The 25786-nt window shown below is 46.3% G+C and overlaps 8 protein-coding genes across 8 annotated transcripts in view, besides 2 other annotated features; 5 read left to right on the forward strand and 3 right to left on the reverse strand.

Moving 5' to 3' along the window:
- Positions 1-267: 267 nt before the first annotated feature.
- On the reverse strand, positions 268-1174 carry UA08_08994 (hypothetical protein; the record flags this gene model as incomplete). Its single annotated transcript, XM_020264051.1, has 4 exons — positions 268-357; positions 468-679; positions 784-991; positions 1139-1174. The coding sequence occupies 4 exons, from the start codon at positions 1172-1174 to the stop codon at positions 268-270; spliced, it is 546 nt and encodes a 181-aa protein (XP_020115817.1).
- A 4313-nt stretch (positions 1175-5487) lies between these two features.
- On the forward strand, positions 5488-7993 carry UA08_08995 (hypothetical protein; the record flags this gene model as incomplete). Its single annotated transcript, XM_020264052.1, has 3 exons — positions 5488-5806; positions 5859-6010; positions 6041-7993. The coding sequence occupies 3 exons, from the start codon at positions 5488-5490 to the stop codon at positions 7991-7993; spliced, it is 2424 nt and encodes an 807-aa protein (XP_020115890.1).
- Positions 7994-8303: 310 nt separating this feature from the next.
- Positions 8304-9254, reverse strand: UA08_08996 (Proteasome subunit beta type-2; the record flags this gene model as incomplete). Its single annotated transcript, XM_020264054.1, has 2 exons — positions 8304-9011; positions 9129-9254. The coding sequence occupies 2 exons, from the start codon at positions 9252-9254 to the stop codon at positions 8304-8306; spliced, it is 834 nt and encodes a 277-aa protein (XP_020115816.1).
- An 838-nt stretch (positions 9255-10092) lies between these two features.
- On the forward strand, positions 10093-14658 carry UA08_08997 (hypothetical protein; the record flags this gene model as incomplete). The annotated part of the gene is made up of 3 exons (XM_020264055.1): positions 10093-10176; positions 10246-10933; positions 10994-14658. 3 exons carry the CDS (start codon positions 10093-10095, stop codon positions 14656-14658), a joined length of 4437 nt encoding a protein of 1478 aa, XP_020115889.1.
- Positions 14659-15282: 624 nt separating this feature from the next.
- Positions 15283-18055, forward strand: UA08_08998 (hypothetical protein; the record flags this gene model as incomplete). The annotated part of the gene is made up of 3 exons (XM_020264056.1): positions 15283-16356; positions 16581-17798; positions 17909-18055. The coding sequence occupies 3 exons, from the start codon at positions 15283-15285 to the stop codon at positions 18053-18055; spliced, it is 2439 nt and encodes an 812-aa protein (XP_020115888.1).
- A 1656-nt stretch (positions 18056-19711) lies between these two features.
- Positions 19712-21596: a repeat region (Identified by RepeatMasker using a combination of RepBase library and repeat library created with RepeatScout).
- Positions 21597-22201: 605 nt separating this feature from the next.
- UA08_08999 (hypothetical protein) lies at positions 22202-22978 on the forward strand (the record flags this gene model as incomplete). Its single annotated transcript, XM_020264057.1, has 2 exons — positions 22202-22424; positions 22644-22978. 2 exons carry the CDS (start codon positions 22202-22204, stop codon positions 22976-22978), a joined length of 558 nt encoding a protein of 185 aa, XP_020115804.1.
- Positions 22979-23356: 378 nt separating this feature from the next.
- UA08_09000 (hypothetical protein) lies at positions 23357-24328 on the forward strand (the record flags this gene model as incomplete). Its single annotated transcript, XM_020264058.1, has 1 exon — positions 23357-24328. The coding sequence occupies one exon, from the start codon at positions 23357-23359 to the stop codon at positions 24326-24328; it is 972 nt and encodes a 323-aa protein (XP_020115810.1).
- Positions 24329-24504: 176 nt separating this feature from the next.
- Positions 24505-24777: a repeat region (Identified by RepeatMasker using a combination of RepBase library and repeat library created with RepeatScout).
- An 859-nt stretch (positions 24778-25636) lies between these two features.
- The window catches only part of UA08_09001 (hypothetical protein), a gene marked incomplete at both ends in the record, with an annotated part of 502 nt that continues 352 nt past the window's right edge, over positions 25637-25786 (reverse strand). Inside the window, one exon of the mRNA XM_020264059.1 lies at positions 25637-25720. Coding sequence (XP_020115805.1) covers positions 25637-25720 — 84 coding nt within the window. The remainder of the gene's footprint in view (positions 25721-25786) is intronic.

Genomic DNA, 25786 nt, shown 5'->3' on the forward strand with positions numbered 1-25786 from the left:
ATTTAGGCGCGCCGTTAGTGCCTTGGCAGGTTCTGAGTCAGTTAATTAGCTGGTTCATCGGAAGAGAGTCCAGACCAGATCATTGTCGATCGATTGGCTTTGGGCTGCTAAGGTGAAATTTCTACCATGTGCATTTCACTTGTGCAGGAGAGTATCAAGACAAGTAGATACCTGAATAATGCAAGTTAATTGATAACAGGGTATGCATGGACATAACCAATAGCATCCTGTTCGTATTGATTTGAGATTTTGTTGTCATTATCGCGTTTATATCACGAGAGTATCGGCAATATCCACGGCACCAACAATCACAACAGCCAGGTCGCCATTCTTTGCCATGAAGGTCCCTGAAAATCGCTAAGAGTAAATGTATCTAGGTAGATACTAGTAATTTGTGCTCCTGAGGCGGTCACCATATACCTTTAACTTTCTTCTCCACTTTAGTGACTGAATGCCATACATCATACCACCACGAAAAGCCGTTTGTCAAGCAAAAGTCTTGCAGAAATGTGGCAAATCATCCCGACTATGAGAGCTGCACCACTGAACATAGAGGCTGGAAGGTAGCCGTATTGCCTGATCAGAGCGCCGTTAATCGGGGTTCCTGCAAGCGCCCCAAAGCTGCAAACTGCGAGGCCTTGACCGACGTACGTGCCTATATCGCTGGGATTTGGACAGACTAAAACACGAAAAGAAAGAGATTATTCTTGCGTCGAGGAGCAAATTCCTTTGTGGTAATTGCTGCATAAGTAAGAAGAGCAAGCATGATGAACCCGACCACACGAACTGCCCATCCGAAACCAATTCTATTCGTGTTCAAAAGTCGGTTGAGTGTGATCGGGAATATGATGCCGCTGATTGCAGCACCGCCAACGACAATACCCATGGCCAAAGCGCGACGAGTGGTGAAGTACTGCCCTACAGTTGAGACTACGGGAGTGAAGATCATACCGCAGGCAATTCCAACAAGGACACCTTGGGCGAGAATGAACTAGTAGTATTCAGTACAAAGGCTAGTCATCATCACAGCGAAAACTAGAGTAGCTCCAGCGGGAATGACGACCATCTAGGAATTATGAAGCTAGTTAGCTCGAGGAATGATCCATTGAGCACACCAGCTTGTAGCTCTGCTGCTCACCTTCACCCCCAGACGATCCGAGAGGGGACCACTCATTGTCCCAAACAAGAACAAGAAAAAGGCCTGAAGGGACCCAATCCATGAGATAGAACTAGCCGAGTAGTCGGACAGGTAAGTGGCAGAGTAATAACTCTGAAAGACACTTCGAGCAGAATCAGCCAACAGTTGCTGTGTTCAGGGACCTGGGGGTGTCTCGACAAACAAACCCAAACGTATTGATGAATCCAAACGTGCACCTGGAAGAGAAAAGTCAAATTAGCTTCAGCCCAGAAAATCTCAACTCAGTGATAACAGACATCTGCGCAGCAAAGGCCCCTAAGGCGACCATCCATACACGAGCACCGCCATTAGGAGGCACACCTTGGGTTCTACCTCGACGTCCATGTCAACGCAGAAACAGAGAAAGCAAGCTTAACCCACGATAAGACTAACCAACATCCTGGTGGGCATTTGACAATAATACATACTAATCACTACATGCTGAAATGTTGTCTAGAAGACGAAGAAGCACAGTCAGGTTTATCGCCGTCCGGGGTTACCGTCGTTTCCCGCGCATACCTCTTGCTGGAGTTGAATACATTGCTCACTATTGCATACATACCTCGGAGTTAGGGTGTCGGTTTACGTGCGCTTGTCGTACTTAAGCCATCGCGCGCCGATCCCCCATACCTAACTACATGGCTTCGGTCTTAATACCTTGTAATTACTACTTACTGCTCCGTACTACAGTCGAATCTGGCCATGACAAACGAGAACCCTCGCAGGGCGCCAGTCAATATACTCAGGAATGAGTTTGATTTGGAGATGAAGAGCACTCCAGTATATTAATCCATTTAAGTGTTAGTGATTCGACCACCCTTCACTCCTATATAAACAATCTAATATGATACCTGTTTCCATTAGCAGACATGTCCTTCTTGATGATGCTAGTTGAAATTGAGCAGGACTCTTCATGACCAGAGGTATGACTATTTCCAATTCATAGACGCTGGGTAGATGCGTTTATACGAACGAATCCGTAGATATGCGCTCGCTACAACACATTCTGCTCTCCTCAGGCGACTCAGCTCAAAATACCGTATTTTTTGATTTTATATGGAATAATATCTTTAGGGAACATCAACTGAACGAGCTTGTGAGCTTGTTCGATGCAAGTTAGGGCTTGGTTGACAGCTTGATCAAATTAGGACTAGTGGAAGCAATGAGTTGACGTCATACACTAGTCCTGATGCAGTAGCAGGCTCGCATACATTGCAGCCAATAGTATTTGAGAATTCGTTTCCATCCAATTATATCGTCCCATTGAAGCCCCATAATCAATATGCGTTGCGCTAAGGCAGTTCGGAAATTAAGCATAATTCCGGATGAAAGTCTAGAATCTTTTGGCCACCTGAACTATTTATGTATAAAAACACTCAATGTGAATGGATTATTTACCGCGAAGCCAAGAACAATCTACGTATGTAGATAGTACTATCAGATTATCTAGCATGGCTAGTTTCATGATTGCTAGCAAACCCCTGCAAATGCGATATGCCCCCCGAAGTTAAGGTGAAGTTAAAGCCAGCACCATGTATGTCTCAGGGAAGCCGACAATTCTCAGTTCCAAGTTTTATGATGCCGTTGTGATAGTTTATTTGGCACCACCAAGTGTACAGAGAGGAGAGACTCAGGCACAAGGTCACGGAAACCGGACAACCTGCTAATACCTCTCAATGTTGCTCTAAATACTTCCATCGGTGGCTATCATTTTTTGCCAATAGCTAATCCTCAAATAATCGCTAACGCAATTCCTTTCTCACTGAGTACGGGCTTGTAACTGAGCCCATAGGAGTGAGAGTATTTCCTTGGCGACCAACGTTTCGAAAGTCGAGGAAGGCCGTGTTACCTTTAGACCATTCTGTGTGGATCTAATCTATGTATTCCAATAGTTAATGGGTTCAGTTACATGATTATTGGTTCAACGCCCCGAGATAGGCACCGTGATATCAGATGCAGCATTTACAATTGAATCGAAGTTCTCTCGACACGCAGTAGAAGTGCTGGTAGATGCAGTTAAGCGAGCTTTTCCCATTCGGGTGAATATGTAGAAGAATTACTAACCCTAATTAGGGCTCCCATTTTGTATACTATCATCCCGGAGATGGACTAACCTTGTACAATGGAGCGGAGTTTCTGAATTTCGCGAATCAAACAACCAGGCAGTCGGCTTTATGTTTTTCTAACGGTAATAACAGTACGTAAAGACCATCATAGCCACCATACGACTGGTTGTGTATTGGGAATGTTGATTATCTAGGTAGTACGCTCTATGATCTTCGTAATTCAGGCTAACAAGAACATGCCTAGAAAGGTTGATAAGTCATTAGACACCCGATGGGGATTTGCCTTATGTTTCTCTTCATATCGCGGTAGCAAAGCAGAGATATACGTAGGTGTTCAATTTAACTATCACTGACAAACTGATATATCACCTCACCTGCCCCGGTGGTCTTCATGCGTGTCTATGAATGTATGTAGGTACGCTGTTTTTTAAATACTGCTGCATACTACATACCTATATAGCATAGTCAGCGCATATAAGATATATAGCTAGGTAGTTAGTAGTAATATAACTTGTGAACGGACAAGCTCCTATCTTTACTTTCCCCTATGTATGTATCGTCACCACCACCATGTTGGAACAAGCTAGGAAAAGGACGGAGATTTGACAACGGATCTCGTTTAAGTCGTGGAACAATACAATTTCAAAGCAGACTGCCCACATCCTTGTGCTTTCTCCCTTTTTGACTCCGCACGGCGACAGTCTGCTAAGGATGATGCAAAATGACAAGCCCTTAACCAGATACTCGGGATAGTCTCCTTCTCAATCCACCTACCTTGTTTAGTTCCCTGGCTACATGGCTAATACCAGAATAATTTGATGCAAGCAAGCATGCCCGACTACCTCTTTGTATCCGCCTATATAGCCGGTCTCGTTGAAAATAACGCCAGCAATCTATATTATGATCGTCCGGCGGCGTTCACCTTAAGTATGACTTGTCTGGCATTATAGTAACAGTAAATGTCCACAAGCCAAGTTAGTGAACACTGAACAGCCCAAAATCCGCATATTTTTGCCTTGTCAAAAAAGCAAAAAAGATATTTGTGACAGGTTCTATGATGTAGGACTTGCATTGACACGCAGACTTAAAGAAACATCGTCTTGCAGTAGCTGGTTCTTGGCTCAGCAATACATGTGCGAAGTACTGCCTCCGAGAGCCACTTTTTCCCTCCCTTTCTTTTTTCCTTTTCTCATATTGGCAATAGCATGGATGTTTGTTGGTATCCTCGGGTTCTTCCCAGTGTGAAAATTATTACCAAAATAACCATTTTAGCGACAGCTTCCATGTGCTCGGGACAACTTGAGTTCATTGGAGTTCATTGCTTTCTTCTTTTGACAGGGTTTCCCTGTTTTACCTGGTCTTGCCTTGTGGAACTGGTCATTCCTTTGTCGCTATTCTTCCATCGCTGCATTTGAGTGAATTATTTCCCAGCGAACCTTGAAAGCTTGAGATATACTCGAAGTCTATCATCTTGAACGCAACCCCTTTCCCCTTCTCTGCTAGACAAGGTTGGTGTTGTTAGCCTGTCAGTTCTTGAGGCAGCTTTCATCCGCTCCATGACACAGTAGCTACTCCCTCAAGTTACATAATTTTGATTCATATCTTCCTGCTCTGAAACGAACCTTTCCCGGACTGTTGCTGCAGAACACGTCAACATGCAGTGAAGCGCTTGGATGCGTGAAGTGCGATGTATTGACCGCTGGTGGATAATGTACGCGTGCTTACACATGCAACTCGACATGTTTTTCTGTGTTACCAATAATGCATCCAGCCCAAGCCTCGTAATAATGCAGTGTCAAAGCTTGCAGTAATCGAGCATAGATATATGGCGACACTCTAAGCGTATTGTTGAGAGGATATGATTATACTAATCTTAGTCTGGCTAGCGCGACCCCACTATAGTCGATAAAATACTCTAGAAAGTAGAAACAACCACCAAGACTAGTGTAACCTCTAACCTAATGAGGTAAGGGCTCTGACCCTAAATAGACGCTTGGTGTAAATTACTACTCGTCTTGTATTTCATTAGCGTCATATAGGCGGTCCCAGGTGGCAGAATGATGCAGGCGCGGTAAATCGCGAGCTACGCCTTGATTGGTCAACTCGAGCTCATGCTGAGTCAGTTGCCAAGACCCGGCGCTGGGAAATCCAACATCGCCGATGCAAAACGGCATCAACAACTGTAGAGCTACCAACCTCGAGCGTCGGCCAATTGTACGCCGCTTTCCATTATTGTGCTCTCACATGTCTGTCAGTGGACATGCCTGTAGGCATGCGCTACAGCATGTACCGTCTCGCCTGGATTATGTCTGGATTAGCGACGAGCTTCTTTCCTTGACCTTCCGGAGGTTTGTGAAAGGCCAGCGTCGTTACGGAAGTCGCGTTCCTGGGCCATTGGAAGCTAGAAATCGCCTCGCCAAACGAAGGAACACTGCCTTGGCTGTGACAGGAAGCTCATTTGACCCCGCTGCTCATGTAGCTCATTTGTTCGGCGCCAATGGCAAGGGACATTTACGCCAATGGGACGATTCGCCGTGGTCATCACGCTGGCCTGAGCCCTTGGGTACGCAATCAATCCAACTTCTAGACTCATTGATTACTGATTTCTCCTTAAGAAATTTTCTCATACTCTGACCAACCCCCGACGCCTCCCGGCCCCTCATTTCTCGCTCATGGAGATAGCTCCGGGGTTGCACCTTCCGAAACCACGAACTTTATAGCAAATCCGACTGTGGCCGAGAGTCTCACATTCGCATCATCATTGATAGTATGTGAAACTATACAGGATGTTAAAGAGGCATTGGAATGGTATCAGATCGATCTTCGAAAGGATCCGGAATGTAGTCGAATGATATTTAGCCATTTTTATAAATTGGCTTTTATAACAAACGACACATCCGGCATTCGTAACCTGATCGAGTTTATGAATGATGCGAGTCTGAATATATATGGAGTGGGGAATTACGCAGATTTGTTCGAACGTCTCAGTATTTCCAGCCTTGACACGAGCTCCAAAAATATGCTCGTTGACACTGTTACGAAAGCTATAGGCCTGGGCCTTGTTCCTATCACGGAAATCACTCCGATCCTGCGATACTTACCAGCCTCGATATGTGGCCGTGAATGGTCTCGTCAAACGGGAACTTTGATTCAAACCTTCTACGATATCTGGGGATCGGTACAGTCATGCAGTGTGTTCAAGCTACATGAGATCTACCACAGTCTTCTTCAGCCATGGGTTGAGCAGCTAATGACATTCAATGATGACCGATATCTGCGTCTAGCTAGAGAAATTCTGCTTGCATACTATGATTCTTTGAGGACTCTTTCCCTTTCAATGTCATCCCGAGTTTTTCAAATACTATCTTCCAGAGGGGGACTTGACCGCGGCATATTTGAAACATCCCTTGACCGGGCATTGATGTTTGGCGACAAACCCTCTTTACAATTTGCAAACGATATTATCGTGACCTATCATCGTTATGAGCAAACGCCTTCGAATTCAATCGCAAATATACTACTGCGATACCTTGTCCACGAAGACAACTTTGCCAGTTCCACAGGGAAATCTGCTGAGATTCTGCCAGATCTGCTGAGACAATTGAGTGTAGATGTGGCCGCGAAATATATCATTCTGATGGCCGAGAATTTGGCTTTCTTAAGACGGGATGGTCCGCTTCGTAGCCAAGCCCTGAAGGCACTCCGGCACTGTGTTATGCACACTGATAGGCCTTCAATACTTTCGTCACAGGCCTGGTCCGAGTTACAAGGATCTGATTCCTTGAAGGCGTCCAAAGGGTTGAGGTTTGCCCTCCGAATTTGGACTTGGAGTGCATTGAGTACTACACCACACAGAAGAATTACACGGTCCCAACCAGTGAACCTTCAATCAAAGAAAGCACATGCTACTGGGGTTTCTATATTAAAACTCTTCGACGATGCGACAACAAGTATTGTGTGGCGATCTCATGGTAATAGGACCGAACTACTACCGAAATTGATTGTAGGCCTTCAAAAGCTTCAAGTCCCCTCGAATCAAGTATTGAGAAAGGTTTACACACTTCTCAGCCACAGGCAAATAAAGAATGCCTCAACTCTGCAGTCTTTCCGAAAACTTGAAGAAGGACTAATCACTCTAGAGCAGGCTGCCTTGCAACAGCACGTGTTCAACTCGACCAAATTCTATCTCCTGTCCTCTCATCTGAGGGTAATAGAAAATGTCGACGTCACCAGCCCCAGTTTCATTGAAGATATGATTTCAATGATCGAAAAGGATAACAGGGCAATGCGCCAGATCATTTTTTTAATATCCTTCCACACGCCACTAAAAGTCGCACTGGCTATGGCAAGCGCTCGCAAAGACATCAACAACAACGTCCCCAATACCAAACGAATCAAATCCATTCTAAGGCTAGAATCAAAGGGCAAACAACTATATCTCGAGCCTCAAGCCTGCGTGTCCTTCATCCATTTCCTGACAGCAACCATTGCGACGTCAGATAAAGTGAGCCCAAGAGCAGCTTTCAATCTTGTATCATACCTCTACCGCTACTTAATCGTGCACAATGGCCCCGTGCAACCAAACTTTGCACGCGCTATGTACCACTGTGGTGTCACGCGGTTTGTTCAGAGTGGCCTGCACGTATCCAGGGCCCAGGAAGACTATGTTATGCATGTTGTGCGGCGACATGAAGAACCGGAAGCAGTCCGTGGGTTGCTCAATGGATCGTTTCTCGAAACTGTGCACTGATTGTGCATATATATTGGGGGTGATATCCTTTCATCTTGTATTTCCTATTTGATCGTTGTATATATACATATAGAGATATTACCCTTACGTTCTTATCTGTACGTATGGAGTAAATAAAAATATAAGATATCTGTCTTTGTAAACCATGCCCAGGTGATTTGAAAAGGACAACAGCAATTTTTTGCCTTTTTCCTAAAGAGTGACTAACACGAGGAATGTAAGAGAATTTTATATCAATTCACTTGTTGCAATCGAGAATCAAAATTAGCTGTTGTTAGAACGGAAGGATACATAACGTTGTACATAAAATCTATGAATCAACCTCCATCCTCTCAACGACATTAGAATCCTCGCCCTCACCCAGTTCTTGAATGGTAACATATTTTCCAATATCTTCCTTCTTGATAACCTTCTCCTTGAGCCAAGAGGTAGTACCCCGCGGGAACTTGTAATCACGTTGCTTGCGACCACGTTCATTAGGTTTAATGTAGTTTCGCAGTAACTGCGAAGGCTGGTCCTTTTCAATCACGCACACGTCGACATTGCTACCGGAGCCGAGATCGTTGAAGATACCGGCTAAAATAGCCTCGGAGCAGAGCGCAATAGCCCCTTCTCTATCAAGATTGGGCTTCCACATGGACTCAAACACCGACATGGCAGCGAGTGAACCAGAGCCCATGGTCACGTAGGGTAATTTGTCAGTTGAGCCGTGTGCGTGCACGGTGAATAAGTGTGTGCCTGTCGGATCAACACCGGCCACCACAAGGTAGGCCCCAATGTGTCCTTGATATCGGAAAAGGTGCTGTTTCAGCATCGTCATACAAGTCGCCACACGCGGAGGTCGACCGGTTGAGAGAGCGTGTAATTCAATGTTGGAGCTGATTAAAGCCGTTGTGAATTCCGTGTCGGCTGCTGTACCTGCGCCCGCACACCAAATCTGGGGAGAGATGAAATGGAGCTTTTCGCAGTTTTTATCGGCGACAATAGGTCCACTCGTGGCTCGTGTATCTGCTGCAATCTGCAATTTTTTGGAAATGATGTATTAGTCAGAGGGTAATTTTGGAAGAGGTTTCGTTGTGGGTGCCCTGTCATGGAGCCACCTCTCCGATCTGGCCCAGCTACCAATGTCACTTACCACCACGCCTTTATCGTATATACATCCAACAATAGTTGTACCTGTACTGGTGGCTTTTGGCAAAGGGGCACCTCTGGCGTGTAGGGCCGCATTGCGGTTGTAGTTGGTGAAGTCGAAGCCTGGCATATTGATTTGACAGGGCTCAGCGGCCAGACGCAATGAATCTCCGGAAAATAGTAGGTTGCAGCTCGGTGCTCTTTGTCAACTGTATCAACGCCTGGGAGGATTCCAAATATGAAAATATTGATAGAAGAAAAGCAGGGGGAGGCTTGAAACGCAGTTCGGTGAGCTGATGGTAGATGGCTGAAGCGCGAGACGGAGAGCTGCGTGACGAAGCTCTGGCAGCCTTGCCAAGCTCCCAGGCAGGCACCTTAGTACAGGCCTTAGAATATAGGCATCAATTTCCTCCCGCCTAAGAAGACCTGCGCCGACATGATAGACAATGGCATACCACTATTCTTTCTTATTCAAAATTTAATCTAGTCTACCGCTAGCCTCTATGTTGAAATATAGCCCATTGACTCACATTGACGTGAATCATATGCTTCTTGCTGTTCGTTGCCTAAATCCTGAGGCATCGCAAAATTCGGGCGGCAAAAAGCGGCAAACACGTTCTGAGGAGCTCGACGCGGTCATACTCTTTTATTTCCTCGTTGAACACTTATCTGCGCAAGTTCTCCCTGACTGCGCTTCTATATCGAACAAGTCGCCTGCTTATCACATACTCGAGCTTTAAATCAGCTTCATTTCCGCGCTCAAAATTCCTCTCCCCAGTCAGCAGGGAAGGTCAACAAACATTTTCCACCATACCTTGCAGCTGTTCAACCGCAGCCCTCAACCACCCCGTCGTCGCTCCTTCTCGTCGTCGTCTGGAAGATTTTCATCTCCCAATGTACACAGGCACGCCTTTTCTCTAGGCGAAAATAAGATACGCCCGGTCTCTGCTGATTTGGCTAAATTGAAGATGTCGTTCGGCTTTGGAAACAGTGCCCCTACCGCCACAGCGCAGGTAGAGTCGGGCCCCGAACTCCCTGAGATTGACACTTCGGTACATTACGCATGCTTCTAAATTGTTCCTGTCCTGTCTGCTTTATATTGACAAGTCGTTTCTTTATAGGAGGTCGGATTTTTGGGAGTTGACAAAGATTGCAATATTCAATTTCTTCCCACACCCTGGCCCGCCGATGCCCTACCTCAACCCACGAGCTCCCTATTGACAATTTCATCCACGAAAGGGTTGGTAATTGGTGGTGGTCCAGACGGATTGGTCTTAGCTACGACAAAGTCGATTCGTGAAGCAATTTCCGCGAAAACCGGATCCGGTTCGAAAACAAAACCATTCCAGCCTCAAGGACAAATCTCGTTGCCCAGTCGTCCAACGCATGTTGCATTTTGTGCAGCTGATAGTGCGTTAGCTGTAGCTACAGAATCACATAACCAGATTGCCGTTTATGATGCGGCGAGCCTTGGAACCGGAAATCCGCAGCCTCAGATGTCAATTCAGATCAATGGCCCAGTTCGCTCTTTGGCTCCAAACCCTGCGCCTGAAAGCGAGTCACTCTCTTCTTTTATCGCCTTGGTCACTGCCAATGGCGATCTTCTGCTTGCGGATCTGAAGACAGGTTCCCTAGTCAATGGCCCTTCAGGGCTTGTATTCAGAAGCGGAGTCGCTTCTGTTGCATGGAGCACAAAGGGGAAGCAGATGGTCGCTGGCCTTGCAGATGGGAGCTGTATTCAATTAGATCCAAAGGGTGCCGTCAAAGCGGAGATACCCCGTCCCCCGGCCCTGGATGGCAACAAACACGGTGAGCGTTCCTTTAAAACTCCATGTGCACGTATCTATTATGAGAGGCTAATTTACTTAGTGTCTTCAATCTCGTGGGTGGAGAACAACGTGTTTGTCGCGGTTTATACTCCTAATGAAAGTGAAGATGAAAGCGGCATGGCACCTGACTCAGACTACTATGTCATACAGCGACGCCCAAATGCCCCTTTCTTGTACCGACAGTTACCTATTCTATGTGCACCTTTTGGTCTCAAGAGGACCCCTGCATATCAATTTATGACTCGACTCAGCAACTACGACCCTGGCTTACAAGATGCTTTGATTGTTTCATCCACAGCGTCAACCGATGTCGGATTGATTACAAGGGTTACAACACCATTTAAAGATGCAGATGAAACTAGTACAGGAATCTTTACGACAACATCAGTAATTGATGACACAAGGCGAGCAGCGCTGCCTATGAATGAGGAGTCTATGGAGACGTCTACGATAGGTATTGGCCTTGATTTAACAGGTACTGAGAACGTTATATATGACGCGGAAAAGGAAACCAAATCACCGCTTCCCAATATAATGGTCCTCACAAATGAAGGTGTACTTTCGTCGTGGTGGTTTCTTTACATGAAAGCGATCGAAGCTGGGCTGTCGTATAAAGCCGCTTCGCCTGCGGGCCCTGTGCAACAGACTCCGATCAAAGCTTCGCCAGCAGCTCCTGCTGTTACATTGACACCTGCTCAGAACATACAGCCAACATTTGGCCAACCATCTTTTGGCCAGACTGGATTTGGTACGACGCCGCAGGCTCAGTCCAGTGTCTTTGGAAAACCTTCCGGACCTTCCTTTGGTTCGACATCATCTCTAGGCGAGTCACAGAAACCAGCATTTGGCGCACCATCAACATTTGGCGGGGGAACGAACTTTAGTTCTACAACCCCCAGTAAATCTCCAGGGCCTGCTTTTGGAAGTACTGGCGTTTTGGGCCAAAATACTCCCCAGTTTGGGAAAAGCAGCTTCGGCCTTGGAACAGGCTCAAAGCCGGTATTTGGCCAAACAGGTGGCTTAGGAGGCAAGGGATTCAGTGCGTTTTCATCAACGAGTTCGGGTCAATCAAGCTTTGTTACGGGTGCTGCCGCAGCTGGAGGTGGATTTAGTGCTTTCTCCAAGGGCAATGGATTCTCCTCTCTAGCTTCATCTAAACCATCAGAAAGCCCTTTCGCACAGACAACTGGGGATAGTCCATTTGGAAAACCAACGCAGTCTGTATTTGGGTCTCCCAGCGCACAATCCCCTTTTGGTACTACAGCAACTCTTAGTGATTCTAAACCAGCATTTGGTCTTCCTTCGGGAGGTTTCAGTCTCGGATCTACCTTCAAGCGCGATGAAAAATCTGCTATCGATAACGAACCTGCCTCTGCGAAGCCATCAGGGCCATTTTCGTTGGGCTCGTCCTTCAACAATCTACTCGGTAATGGTCTTAACAAAGTCAGTTCCCCCGCCGAATCGATGGATGACTCAGAAGATGTATCTGCAACACCATCGCAGGAGAAGCCACCAAAATCGTTATTTGGACAGCCCTCAGCTTCCTTCGCACCTCAAAGTCCCGTGACAGGAACTCCCAAGGCATCTGGCCTATTTGGCATTCCATCACAACAAAGCACTACGCCGTTGGCCGCTCAGACCAGTCGTTCCACTTCGATTTTTGGCGGTAATACCGCAGCAACACCACTCAGTCCTTTATCTTCTCTCTCGGAGAAAACAGTCGTCCCGGCTGTCAGTTCAGAGAAAGAAAAAAGCATTGAAGCACCACTACCCCCCGATGCCACAAGCAGAGCCGTATATGGACCAGGCGACACATCGGCATCGTCAAATGTTTCTAAAAGTTCATATGAAGATGCCCCCTTACCTCCTGATTTCACTCAAAAGGATATTGTTCCAACAGATCCTGCCCCACTTCCACCTGATTTCTTGACGAAGCCAAAAGACACCAACAAAAAGACAATCCAGGAAGAAGAAATACCACTACCCCCTGATTTCCTTTCAAAGCCGAAGGAGCAAAAATCCGTTGCTGCCACTCCTGTACCTATCAAGGAAGAATCTATCTCTCTTCCGCATGAATCGGAAGGTTCAGACGGCGATTTCGAAGATAGCGGAGAAGAGGTTACCCATGATTTCAGTCCCCCGAATGAGCCTACAGAATCGGAGTCTGTTGGATTCAAGACGTCTCCTGAGAGTTCCTTTGGTGGACCATCTCTTAAGGACTCTACTGGGGGCCTCTTTACGAAAGTTAGTTTACCTGAGACACAGCGTTCGCCGCTGGCATCAAAGCCTTTATTCGGCGAAATTTCCCAGCCAAATATACCCCCTCCAGAACTGAGAAGCGGTGCGAAAAGCCCTCGGTCCCCCAGTCCTGTGCGTCCTGGCGCAAGGAGAGGCTTCCTCCGTCCCGAACAGACTCGTTCGACCAGCGCTCCAATTGGTCCTGGGACTATATATGGTAATCTGGGGCAGACTCCAGCTAAGCCGCCGGCATCAAGGTTTGAAGAACCACTCAACCAACGTGATCTGATCGACGAGGAAGAATCCAAGGCCACAATGGCCGAAAGCAGACGACTTGCCTCTGAGTCTCAGCATTTGTCATCCGATGATGAAGATACGTTGAGACGTGGAGAGTTGGAGCAACCGCTCCATCCTACTCCGACGCTGGATCCATTTATACCACGACAGGAGTATAGTGGAGATACTTTCAAGCCTGGTATTCCTGGTCAGATTGAGAGACTGTATCGCGATATCAACTCTATGGTGGACACATTAGGTTTAAATTCGCGTTCTATCGCTTCTCATCTTTTACACGAGGAAGAAAATCGTACAGCTGATCTTGTTGGATGGCAAGAAACCATATTCAGCGATACGCCACTAAATATTTTGGACCAAACAACCTCGGTATCTGATATTGAAAATATTGACAATCTTTTGGAGTTTTTGGGCGATCGCCTTGAAGAACAACGACTTAAGACCGCGTACGAAACGATTAACGAATGCCAGCGACTCTTAGGTCATGATATCTTTAACCTCCGTGATCAGTGCGCGAATATCCAAAAGACTCTCGACTCGTACATGGATACTGCTTCCATTCGCGCACAACCTTTATCAGCTGAACAGGCGGGTCTTCAGCAGGATCTAAGAAAGGCGTCTACTGCAATTCATTCTCAATTGACAGAACTGGAACAAGGAATCTCACTTTTGCGTGCCAGGATTGCAGATTCTTCCGGTACAAAAAGATCCCTATCCGGACGAGCCGCGACTAAGAAACCTACCGTTGAAGCTGTGACGTCTACGATCGCCACAATGATGAATATGGCTGAGAGCAAGAGCAGCGATATTGATGTTTTGGAGGCACAAATGAAAAGGCTAGGAGTCAACATTCGAAGCTCCGTTAGTCGAGAGGCGTCGCCCATCTCTACACCTGTGAAGAAGTTAGGCTTCCGAGTACCTGACACGCCTGATTCGGACGGTGGGCTAAGTGCTTACCAGACTCCGGAATCTGCTAGTCGGTTCCAATCCAGCGTCAATGGGTCGGCAAGACACAGCCGACTTCGCAGTGTTAATCTTCAATTGGATCTCCTGTCAATCCACGACAATCAAGGGTGGAACACACGCACTCGACGCCGCAAGGAGATTGTTGGGAATCTGAAAAGGGCGATCGAAGAACGGCCCATTCGGGTGCGGACTATGGATGATGAGTGATATAACGAATGTCTGTATAAAAGATAGTTTGAATCTTAATGAATCTAAAATATGACCTAGTACGATAGAGCCAACAATGCTTCTTATCAGACTTGACTTGGTATTACTTGCGCCGATATTCAAATCATGGAAGTTTGCACAGCGTAATCCGTTTTGGGGTTAGCGCTTGCCTCCGCCTCGCTGCCTCGGCCCTCCAGGCAGTCACCTGATTTTGACTGTCTGTTCATCTCTTATTTTTGGGATGGGATGTGGACAGAATACCGAGAACGTCGCCACCATTCTTCGCAAGCGCGAAGACCAGTGCACACTAGACAACGCCGGAGCTTAACACTGTAGCGCATTCGTCAGGGCTGCAAGATCGAGTTTATCGGTGGCAAAGTTTCTCCAATGCACACGTGCCGGCTTGTTTAGGCGCTGCCGGCGAGCATTGAGACAAGGGCTGGGCGAAAAGGAAGAGAAGGAAACAAGAGTAAGAGACAGGGCTTAGCACGTCTTGATTCGATCGCTGACCGCCGACTTTGTCTACTTCTCGCCTACCCCGCTTCCGTTGCGGCCGTAAGGCTGGCTGTAAGCGCCCTTGCGTATATCATTCTAACAGCATCTTCCTACAAGCCGGAAAAAAACATGGAAACTTCGCAAGGCCCTCTTCCGAGGAGTGCGGAGGTTGATGATGGAGCTTCTAAACCCTCCTCGAGCTCTGGCTCTGCTTCGAGGGTTCGACGGCGCAATAGGATGATAACATCCTGCCTGGAATGTCGCCGACGTAAGCTCAAATGCGATCGACTCCATCCATGTACAAACTGCTCAAAGGGCAATCGGGAATGCCTTTTTCTTGCTTCGTCTCTTGACTCTGCAACTAGATTAAAGCTGGCAGAGCTCAAGGAGCGTATGGGTACTCTAGAACGCTCCCTCGAAGTGGAGGTAACACAAACCACGCAGCCAGCTGAGGGTGAAAAGCACATGGACCCGAACGTTTTACCTGCGGAAGAAGAGGATTTAATACTGCAGCCGTCAGGGGTAACGATGATGGATGCTATGTATGACGATGAGGCAGACGACGTCATGGTTGACTTTGGTATCAAGCTGGGCAAGATGCGAGTAACAGAGCGGTTGGGCGGTCTTCTACGCCCTCGCTTGGCGGATGAAATAGCTTCCAATCTTAAGTCAGAAATGCAAGACTTGCCCGGGCATGAAGTTCCAAAAGATGATGGCGATAGCGAGGTGTTGAAGCTTCTTGAGCTTGCAAACCAAGGAATTCCACTCCCCTTTTTAGAGCCGGGCCCATCTTTTATCGCCCCTCGCTCAGACATGCTACTTGGACCGAGTTTGCAAGAATACGCGTTGCTTAATTTGTTACCAACAAAGGCCGCGGCTGACAAGCTTTTACAGCAATATTGGGAATCTTGTCATCCAATTACGAGAATCATGCATCGCCCAACATTTGAAGCCAGATATCAACTTTTGTGGGATAATGTTGCTCAAGGGATCGAACCAGCTCCCTCAATCCAGGCCATTGTGTTTGCCACTCTTTTCACAGCGGCCGTCAGCATGGCACCTTCAGATACTCTGAATATTTTTGGTGTGGACCAGCGAAGCCTTATTGAAAGTTTTCAATTGGGGACAGAGTCTGCGCTTGGGAAAGCCCATTTTTTGCGCTCTACAAAAACCGAGACACTACAAGCATTTGTTATGTACCTGGTCAGTGGAGTAGATACCCCCGTTTTACTTTTTCCCCTTTCACCGTTTGTTAATTGCGAGGACGTGCTTAGATTCCGATGTGTCGGGAGTCGATATCAAGAGCGCATTCTGCTTTGGTTGGGGCAGCTATTAGGCTTGCTGAATGCATGGGATTGCATCGTGACCCATCGGAATACAACTATGCACCAGTGGAAACACACGTAAGACGTCTAATATGGTATCAGCTATGCTTTCTTGATATTCGCACGGCAGAAGTACAGGGTCCCCGTCCGTCAATTCGCAGTGAAGACTTCACCACCAAATTTCCCCTGAATATAAATGACGAGGATCTCGTAGCAGGTAATAAAGAAGAGTCCCAAGAGTGGACCGATATGACTTTCGCTCGCATACGATTCGAGTGCCAGGAGATATTCAGAGAAGTCCTCATTGACAGAAGTCGCCTCGAGCAGAAGAAAATCACTATAACCGGTGCTCTTGCGAAGATTGAATCATCTCGCAAAGCAATATACGAACGATATGGTCCTATTTTCAACATAACCAATATTACCCCTCTTCAGCGTGCTGCATCAGTTACATTGTCATTCATGTTGCACCGACTACATATCATGTTACTCCATAAATTCTACAGAAGTTGGTCGTCACGGATGCCAGACCGCATCATTCAGCTGATCGTTGACACTGGTACCCAACAGCTAGAGGACGCAATCGCTCTCGAGACATCTCCGGATTTGCGTCCGTGGCAATGGTATAGCCGCGCATATCACAATTACCACTCCGCTCTCTTGCTTTTGGTTGAGGTCAGTAGCCATCCTCTTCGTCGCGAAGCTGATCGTATTTGGCGCTGTTTGGAATATGTATACGAAGTGGAGGACTCATCCCACCTACAAAACCTACCTCGAAGCCAAATAATTGAACACCGACGCAGAAACGCCCACCATATTTTGCGTCAGTTCCGTGATCGCATGAAAGTATATCAGACACTGAGGAGAATCAAATACACTGCAAACATTGATGAGATAAAGAAAGGACAAACTGAACCTCATTCTCTTGTTTCGATTGATGCTGTTTCAAAAGAACCTGAATCAAGTGCGGTTTTCAACCTGAATCCCATGACATTACTTCCAGGCATGAACGTCATAGAACAGGCCCGCGCCCGCCAAACCCAGTCTCCTCATAGTCATCTCCAAAGCCAAGGGAGCGTTCCCAATATACCTGTCATGACCGAATCTCGAAATGACTTACAAGGGAATTTCAACGAAAGTACAACGCAGTTTGGTGCAGGAGACCCTATTAGAGAAGTTACGCATGATATCCATGGGCCGAAGTCTACCTGGACAGCGGGTCCCTCCAATTCCTTCGTACAAACACCGATGCCTTTGTATATGATGAATGAAATTTCTCCTCCTAGTTCTGAGGATATGCCGATGCCAGAGATTGACTGGGTAAGCTTGTTCTTTTCTGCATTCCTCTTGCTCACTACGTACCCTTTGCCTTTGTTGAACCTTGCCCTGCGAGCAAAATCTGATCATGGACCAACTAACCTTTTATCAAGTCTGAATGGGACAAAATATTCCCGCCTCACCTGAATGACGGAAATATTGATCTTTCACCCCAAAAATCAAGCACTATACGGAATGAAATGGACCCAAATACTATGTATACATTTCCATACCCGCCCTTCAATACGAAGCTGTTCTGAATCTGCAATGCTACCGACTGATTGCATGCATGATACAATATTAGGCACAATGTCTGCGGCAACATATTTATCGCGCAGCGAAGGATAATATTTGATTTTTGCTTGGTGGCGTCGTCGGAGATTGGTCCTCTACATTTTACTAATAATACCCAATAGAGAGTTTCGTTACATAGAAATTGAATGATCTGTGGAGTGATATGGAATGCAATCACTTCCATTTCATATGCAATTTTTGTCCTGGTCCCTGGGTTGAGCAAAACACCTACATGTATATATTATGGTTGATGCATATTGATTATGGTACACAAATCCTTACTCTCTACTGGATATCCTATCCATGTTAGGTATTCCTGCCTTGTCAAATATTTCCCAACTTACAGACCATTGTAAGAGGTATACTCCGAAGGACGGAGAGAATAATTCAAGGTCGCTTCGAGTCCTTAAGTTCCTGTACAAATCTTTTCTTGACATAATCAAGTCATTGTCTTGTTCTAGGATATCCAGTGAAATATAGCAAATATTAGTCTAGAGGACGAATATAACTTCGGATTAACCCCTTAACGAAGTTTTACGGCATTGTAGAGAGGTTATTGTAGGATAACTATAAAGAATGTCGTTGAACCTATGCGAGAAAATCAGATTTTGGACCGGCCCGAGTGAGTTGACCATTTTGGAGCGCTGCGATCTGTAGCCCGGAATTACTTTAAAGAATGTTGGCCTGGGCATAGTGTCTACAATAATACATGTTTACAGCATTGCCGGAAATGGCAAGCCTTACACAACTTGAAGACCGAATATCAACCATACAATTGATATTTGATTAAACAGGAGATGCGCTGAGCAATGCTTTCTTAAAACCGGGGTAATATGAAATCCCACTGCTATATCTCATTGTACATCTCGTGGTCATGCGAAGTTCGTTATCCTGCTACCCAACCAAGGGCAGTCGTTCATCACAGACTCTTTACGTTTCCCGGTGCAGGTCCGAATATATACACAAGCTCAGTAACGGACTTAGGCCGCCAACTTCTTAATAGCTTCCTCTAGCGCACGCACATTTGCGCCTCTGATCCGGTCCGGAAGGGGCTTCCCATTCTTGAACAGAATAAAAGTTGGCATCGCAGTCACTCCCAAATCCTTTGCAATCTGCTGCTGTTTATCGACATCGACCTGGAGAAAGCGCACATTTGTGTATGTCTCGCTGAACTCGCCGACCTTTGGCGCAATTGCTTTGCATGGGCCACACCATGTGGCGAAGAAATCGACGACAACGGGTCCGGAGGAGGTTAGTTCTTTGAAAGATTGTTGGCTAGACAAAAAGACACCTTCGTGTCAGAGCTGGAAATCAAACTCAGTAGTAAGAGGTTGTTTACCTTTCAACGCTGATCACCTTGCCATGGAGAACTGCAGGGCCGGTACTTTGAGCGCTGCTTCGGACAACAGTGATAACTGTGAGCGGGGCGGTATGAGCGGTGATCATAGATATACTGGCTTATTGAGTCTTACCCAGGTAGACAATTATAAGGATCACAGGCCACGGGATATCCATGGTTGCGTACCTAGGTATTGGTCGTTGACAACAACACTGACAGATGACGGAAGAGTTCCGGAAGAACAGGTGGACAGAACACTGACTAGCCCAGTTAGTGTTAACTATAACGTAACCGGTAAGCCACCCGGCCATGTAAGCGACCCGGCCACCTCCGCCCGGAAACGCGTTCTATTTCGATCTTACAACTTCAACGCGTCAATATGCCACCAATTCGCAAGAAAAATCCTTCAAAATCAGCTGAATTAGAAGGAAAGATTCAATTAGCTATTTCCGATTTAAAAAATGGGAATATTCAAAGTATTCGTGAAGCTGTACGGGTTTATACTATCCCTCGTACAACTCTCCAAGACCGACTGAAGGGAACACAATATAAACATACAAAACGCGCCAACAGTCATAAATTCACTCAGTTTGAAGAGGAATCGCTTATTAGATGGATATTAGATCTAGATAGGCGAGGATTACCTCCCCGGCCATCTATGGTACGAGAAATGGCCAACTATCTTCTTTCTCAACACGGAAATCAACAGGTTGGAGAAAAATGGGTTTATAACCTGGTTCAACGTCGCTCAGAGCTCAAATCGCGATTTTCTCGAAGATATAACTATGAACGTGCCAAATGCGAAGATCCAAAGATAATCCAAGAATATTTTGACCGCGTACGAGAGGCTATATTAGAATATGGCATCTTATCGGAAGATATCTATAACTTCGATGAGACTGGCTTTGCTATGGGACTCTGTGCAACTGCAAAGGTTATTACTGGGAGCGATCGATATGCCCGTCCAAAGCTATTACAACCTGGCAATCGAGAATGGGTAACTTCAATTGAGGCAGTTAATTCTACTGGATGGGCTCTGCCTTCATACATAATTTTTAAAGCAACAAAATATATGCAAGAAGGCTGGTTTGAGACTCTTCCAGATAATTGGAAAATCAACATTAGCGACAATGGATGGACAACCGATAATATTGGCATGGATTGGCTTCAAAATCACTTTATTCCTCTTACAAATGGCCGTACAATGGGAAGATATCGAATGCTGATTCTCGATGGCCATGGAAGTCATTTGACTGCGGAATTTGACCGTACATGCACTGAGAATAATATTATTCCAGTCTGCATGCCTCCACATTCCTCTCATCTCTTGCAGCCTCTCAATGTTAGCTGTTTTGCAGTTATAAAGCGGAAATATGGACAGCTTGTTGAGCAGCGGATGAGGCTTGGATTCAATCACATCGACAAAATTGATTTTCTTACTGCATTTCCAGAGGCCCATACGATGGCATATAAAGCTGAGACTATTCGGAAGGGCTTCATAGCCACTGGATTAGTGCCATATAATCCAGATCAAGTCTATCAACAGCTTACTATTCAGCTTAAGACTCCTACACCTCCCCCAAGTCGATCGAGTAATACTCAATCATCCTGCTTACAAATACCTCAAAATCCACGCCAATTTAAACGTCAATTGAGTACAATAAAGAGGCGTATAAGCCAGCGTACAGGAAGCCCATTAAGTTCAGTTGATGAGGCAATTGATCGGATGTCTAAGGCGTACGAAATGACCGCGAATAGCCTTATACTTCTAGGGAAAGAAGTTCATGATTTACGGGCTGCACATGAGAAGGAGAAGCAAAAACGCAGACGATCTAGGAAGCAGATAGAACATGAGCAAGGAATTACTAGAAAGAAAGCTCAGGCGCTTGTACAAAGTCAGATTGAGGCATCTCAAAGTGTTACTACTGCTCCGGCTGAGCCTGAGCTGCCAGCCTCGCAAGCGATCGTACGCCGCCAATTTAAGTGTAGTGAGTGTGGTATTCTCGGGCATAGAAGGCCTCAATGCCCTCATCGTACTAGTAATTAGTTTTTTTATATATAATTATTATTTTGGGTTGAAAATTGTGATTAGAAATTCATATAGAACGCGTTTCCGGGCGGAGGTGGCCGGGTCGCTTACATGGCCGGGTGGCTTACCGGTTACGTTAGTCAACCCTAATGCTTATCTCAGCAGCGGGGAGCGGTGGCTTCATTCTGCCGCTCCTCAGATATGACTCATATCATTCATTGCCACATACTAGCAGCTAAGTTATGGTAAACTATGGAGTCTCTCGTGCCAAGCAGCTTTAATGTCCAAGGTAAGCTCCCGGGTATCTTTATTTTACAAAAAGAATGTGTCCTGACTCTATCTAGGGAATTGAGAACATGCCGTTTCAGCAGATGGCAGAAGGCCAGGTTCTCATTTGGGCTGGCATGCTGATCCAGCCTTCTCGCGACCCTCATAGTTGTCTTGCAAAGGAAGCAGGCTAAAAGAACAATCTCCTTGGGCGACGTGAACGCATAGCAGCATGAAAGCTCATTGCCTGATGAGGCTAGCTTTGCGCCGGTTAGCCTTTTAAAGCTTAGCGTATGATCAATCAAGGTCTCCACCTTGGATCGACGTACCGAGCTCAAAGCTAGCCTAAATAGGAAATAGATGCTTTTCTCGAGGACTGAGAAAGTATGTAATACCAGTGAGATTTCTCACTTCTCCCAGATTTCTCGTCTTCTTTACTCATGCCATTGTTCTATATACCATAGTATTACCGCCACCATGTGGGATATCGTGCGAGACTCGTCCTTTGGCCAGTGTCTGCGCATTATGAGCAGCAGACGACTGGCCAAATACCCAGAGGAACGTGCCAACTTTGAATTACCAGCAGGGTATCTAGAGTCATGCAGCCGGCTCGCTCTTCGTTCGCCAATAATTGAGTCAAATGTTGATCCGGAAACTGTCCCACAGGAAAAGGATGACCTGGCAGGAGCTACAGTCATTGGTTGGTACTCTGATATTGACCCCGAAAACCCTCGGAATTGGTCATCTGGAAAAGAGCTCTGGATTGCAATCATGCTCTTTGTTTATACGTTCTCGGTGTATATTGGCTCCTCTCTTTATACAGCCAGTGAATCCGATGTTCGCACCGTGTTTGGGGTCAGCGATACCGTGGCCTCGCTTGGACTGACGCTTTATGTCGTTCACTAACCCGACCAAACAGCATGGACATCACGCCCCTCGATACACTGGATCGTCAGCATGGTTGGGATCGCGCTCAGCATGTGTGGTGTCTTCATCATCACTCAATGCATGTTCATTTACTTGCCATTCACATACCCGCGCTATGCGGGCTCTTTGTTTGCAGCCAATGGCTTCGCGCGGAGACTCCTAGCGGGCGCCTCAATCTTGTTTTCGGAGCCCATGTTCGGTGGCATCAAGGTATCTGGAGGCGTCACTTTGCTGGCGAGTTTCAGCGTCCTTGGCATCGGGGGGATGTTTGCCCTGTACTTTTTTGGTGCAGCTCTGAGAAAGCGAAGTCGGTTTTTTGGAATGTAGAATTGCTGTTTAGGTCTGCGCGACATTCTGATTTCGATATGTCAATTTGCTGTGAGCACTGGATTGTAAAGATTAATAGAAGCTGTGGAATGTCTATATATAAATATATATATTTCGCTTTTGATAGTACGGCGAGCCTCGGATCAGCCAAGAAAGTCGTATGGCGGGTGAGAATATAGTGCGTTTATTTTACTTCTGGGCAGCGAGTTTATAATTTATTTCTAGCTCGTTGTCGTTCAGCTCGCTAGCGTCGACCAACGTCCTCCCTCTGCCAGCTTCCAATACTTTGGAGAAACCCCCGTGCAAGTCAAAACAATAATTCATTTTCAAAGATATACTCCAAGATTTGCACTCCTCATTCTTTAGGGGGCTTACAAAATGGGAGCCCAATTCTCTCAGTTTTTCCCTCCTCGTCCGAGCTTCCAGCTCGACAAGCTCCCCTCACAAAAGGGAAAAGTATTCCTCATCACCGGCGGTGCCTCAGGGATTGGCTTTAAGATTGCCGAAACCCTGTATGCCAAAGGCGGCAGGGTTTACATCGCCGGCCGCTCGCAACAAAACGGCCAGGAAGCCATCGAAGCCATTCAACGCGCCGTGCCACAGACCGAAGGAACGCTGGATTTCCTACATCTCGTCCTGGACGACTTGACCAGCATTAAAGACACGGTAGCCGCGTTCCAGGATAAAGAGTCCAGGCTAGACGTGCTCTTCAACAACGCTGGCGTCTCCCAACCGCCCCTCGGAAGTGTCTCCAAACAGGGCATCGAGCTTCAACTAGCAACTAACTGTCTGGGGCCATTCCTGCTCACTAAGCTGCTACATCCCATGCTCGCTGCCGCTGTGCCGGATGCTGCAGCAGGCACGGTACGCGTCGTCTGGACAAGCAGTCAAGTGGCCGAGCTCTCATCTCCGCCGGAAGGCATGATAATGGCAGAACTAACAACGCCCCCAAAAGACAATGTGCGCAATTACGTCAACTCGAAACTGGGGAACTGGTTTTTGTCAGTGGAAATGGCGCGAAGATATGGGTCCAACGTGGGTATTGTCAGCGTGGCTCAAAATCCTGGCGCAGCAAACACGAATCTGTTGCGGAACGCGAAGTGGATGAAGATCCTGTCCTGGCCGCTGCTGCATAGTGCCGAGATGGCTGCTCACACGGTGCTTTATGCCGGCTTCTCTAACGACCTGGGACTGGATCATAATGGGGCGTATGTTATTCCGTGGGGCAGGATTCATCAAGATGTGGCGCCGAACTTGGTGACTGCGATGACATTGAAGGAGGATGGAGGAAGTGGTCTGGCAAAGGATTTCTGGGATTTCTGTGATGAGAAGACCCGCGATTATTGTTAATATGTATATTGTCATGGCCAAGGGTGCTTGTGTATTAATTACTGTAGAATCTGTTTTCGTATCAAGTCCTTTTTTATTTTTTTACTTTTTATTTATTTTTTTTTTTTTTTGCTTTGAGCAGCTGTGTATTTTGATATAGCAACTACTAGTTATGTGTATTTAGCACCGCAATTCCATCAAATCTGTAGATACCAGCGCGTTTATCATACCTAGGTATCTCTTACAGTCTCTGGACATTGGTTGTTTTTCTCCCTTAAAAGAATGGATACGGTCACTTGGTGAAGGATAAAATGTAACTTGATTTAAATCATATCAACAAATTTGACTGTCCTTCGATGACCCATACAGAGATATTTTCTGCTGATAATGTTGAAAATGGCCTTTCGGTAGCTGGATTAATACCAATATATCCAGAACGAATTCTTGAGCAGCTTATTATTCAACTCAAACTTGCTATGCAAGAAAGCCATGAGTTAGTTTATCGCAGCAGTCAAGCTCATATCAAGGTAGCTTCCATTTGCTTCTCCGAGTTTAATGGGCTTTAGAATAGCCGGAAAAACAAGCCTCTTCACCGCAAGTCATGGAAACGCATTTTCTTACACCGAATCGCATAGGCCTAAGGATTTGGTGTATGTCCCAGTACTCTCTGGTTCTACCAACCGCAAATATTTTCAGCTCGGCAAAGTCCAGTGTCCAACAAAGGTAACAAAGCAAGTGACTGTCCAGGTCACTTTCTGACTATCCTACACTAGCTCTAAATCCGAAAGCAATTGACGTACACGCTATTCCATTCCCATAGTGTTTACTCTTTTATGTCTCTTGCCTGGACGGTCCGTGGCTTGCGATTGTTTTGGTAGGAGGTAGGCTCTGCCGGTATAGCCTTCATGTCTTGATTTATATAAATACCTCATAGCTATAATTGTGGAAGAATGGCCGCTACATTTCTATCCTGGTATCTAAACCCTGATATAAAAGATATCCATACTTAGCCACAAGATCATAACCCTGTGCATAGAACGTGTTTCATTGAGTCATTCATGAGAGGTATGTTTTGTAGGTACACAGCAGAGGGTATCAAAGTTTCTATAGCAGCTCATGGAAAGACAACCCTAGAATGTAATTGCTGCTCTCCCGAGAAATATCGTTGAACGATCTATCTGAATACATGCATATATACGTTGCCACATTCATGTCATAAAAATTGTGTCTCGGGAACCTCTTCTCAACCAGTGGACTGCAGCTATTTCACTAGGGCTTGTTGCCCGGTCTAGATAGAAAGTGAGATGCTTTCATGACCATTTTGCTTGCTCAATCCCAGGTGATACCGTGGCCAATTGCAATGTCATCCTCACCACGGTTCCAAACGTTCTTAGCACCCAAGAATGGGTCGGCCTCAGTATCACGGTTCCAGACGTTCTTAGCACCCAAGAATGGGTCGGCCTCAGTATCACGGTTCCA

The sequence above is a fragment of the Talaromyces atroroseus genome (genome assembly GCF_001907595.1).
Source record: "Talaromyces atroroseus strain IBT 11181 chromosome Unknown scaffold_17, whole genome shotgun sequence".
Classification (NCBI taxonomy): domain Eukaryota; kingdom Fungi; phylum Ascomycota; class Eurotiomycetes; order Eurotiales; family Trichocomaceae; genus Talaromyces; species Talaromyces atroroseus.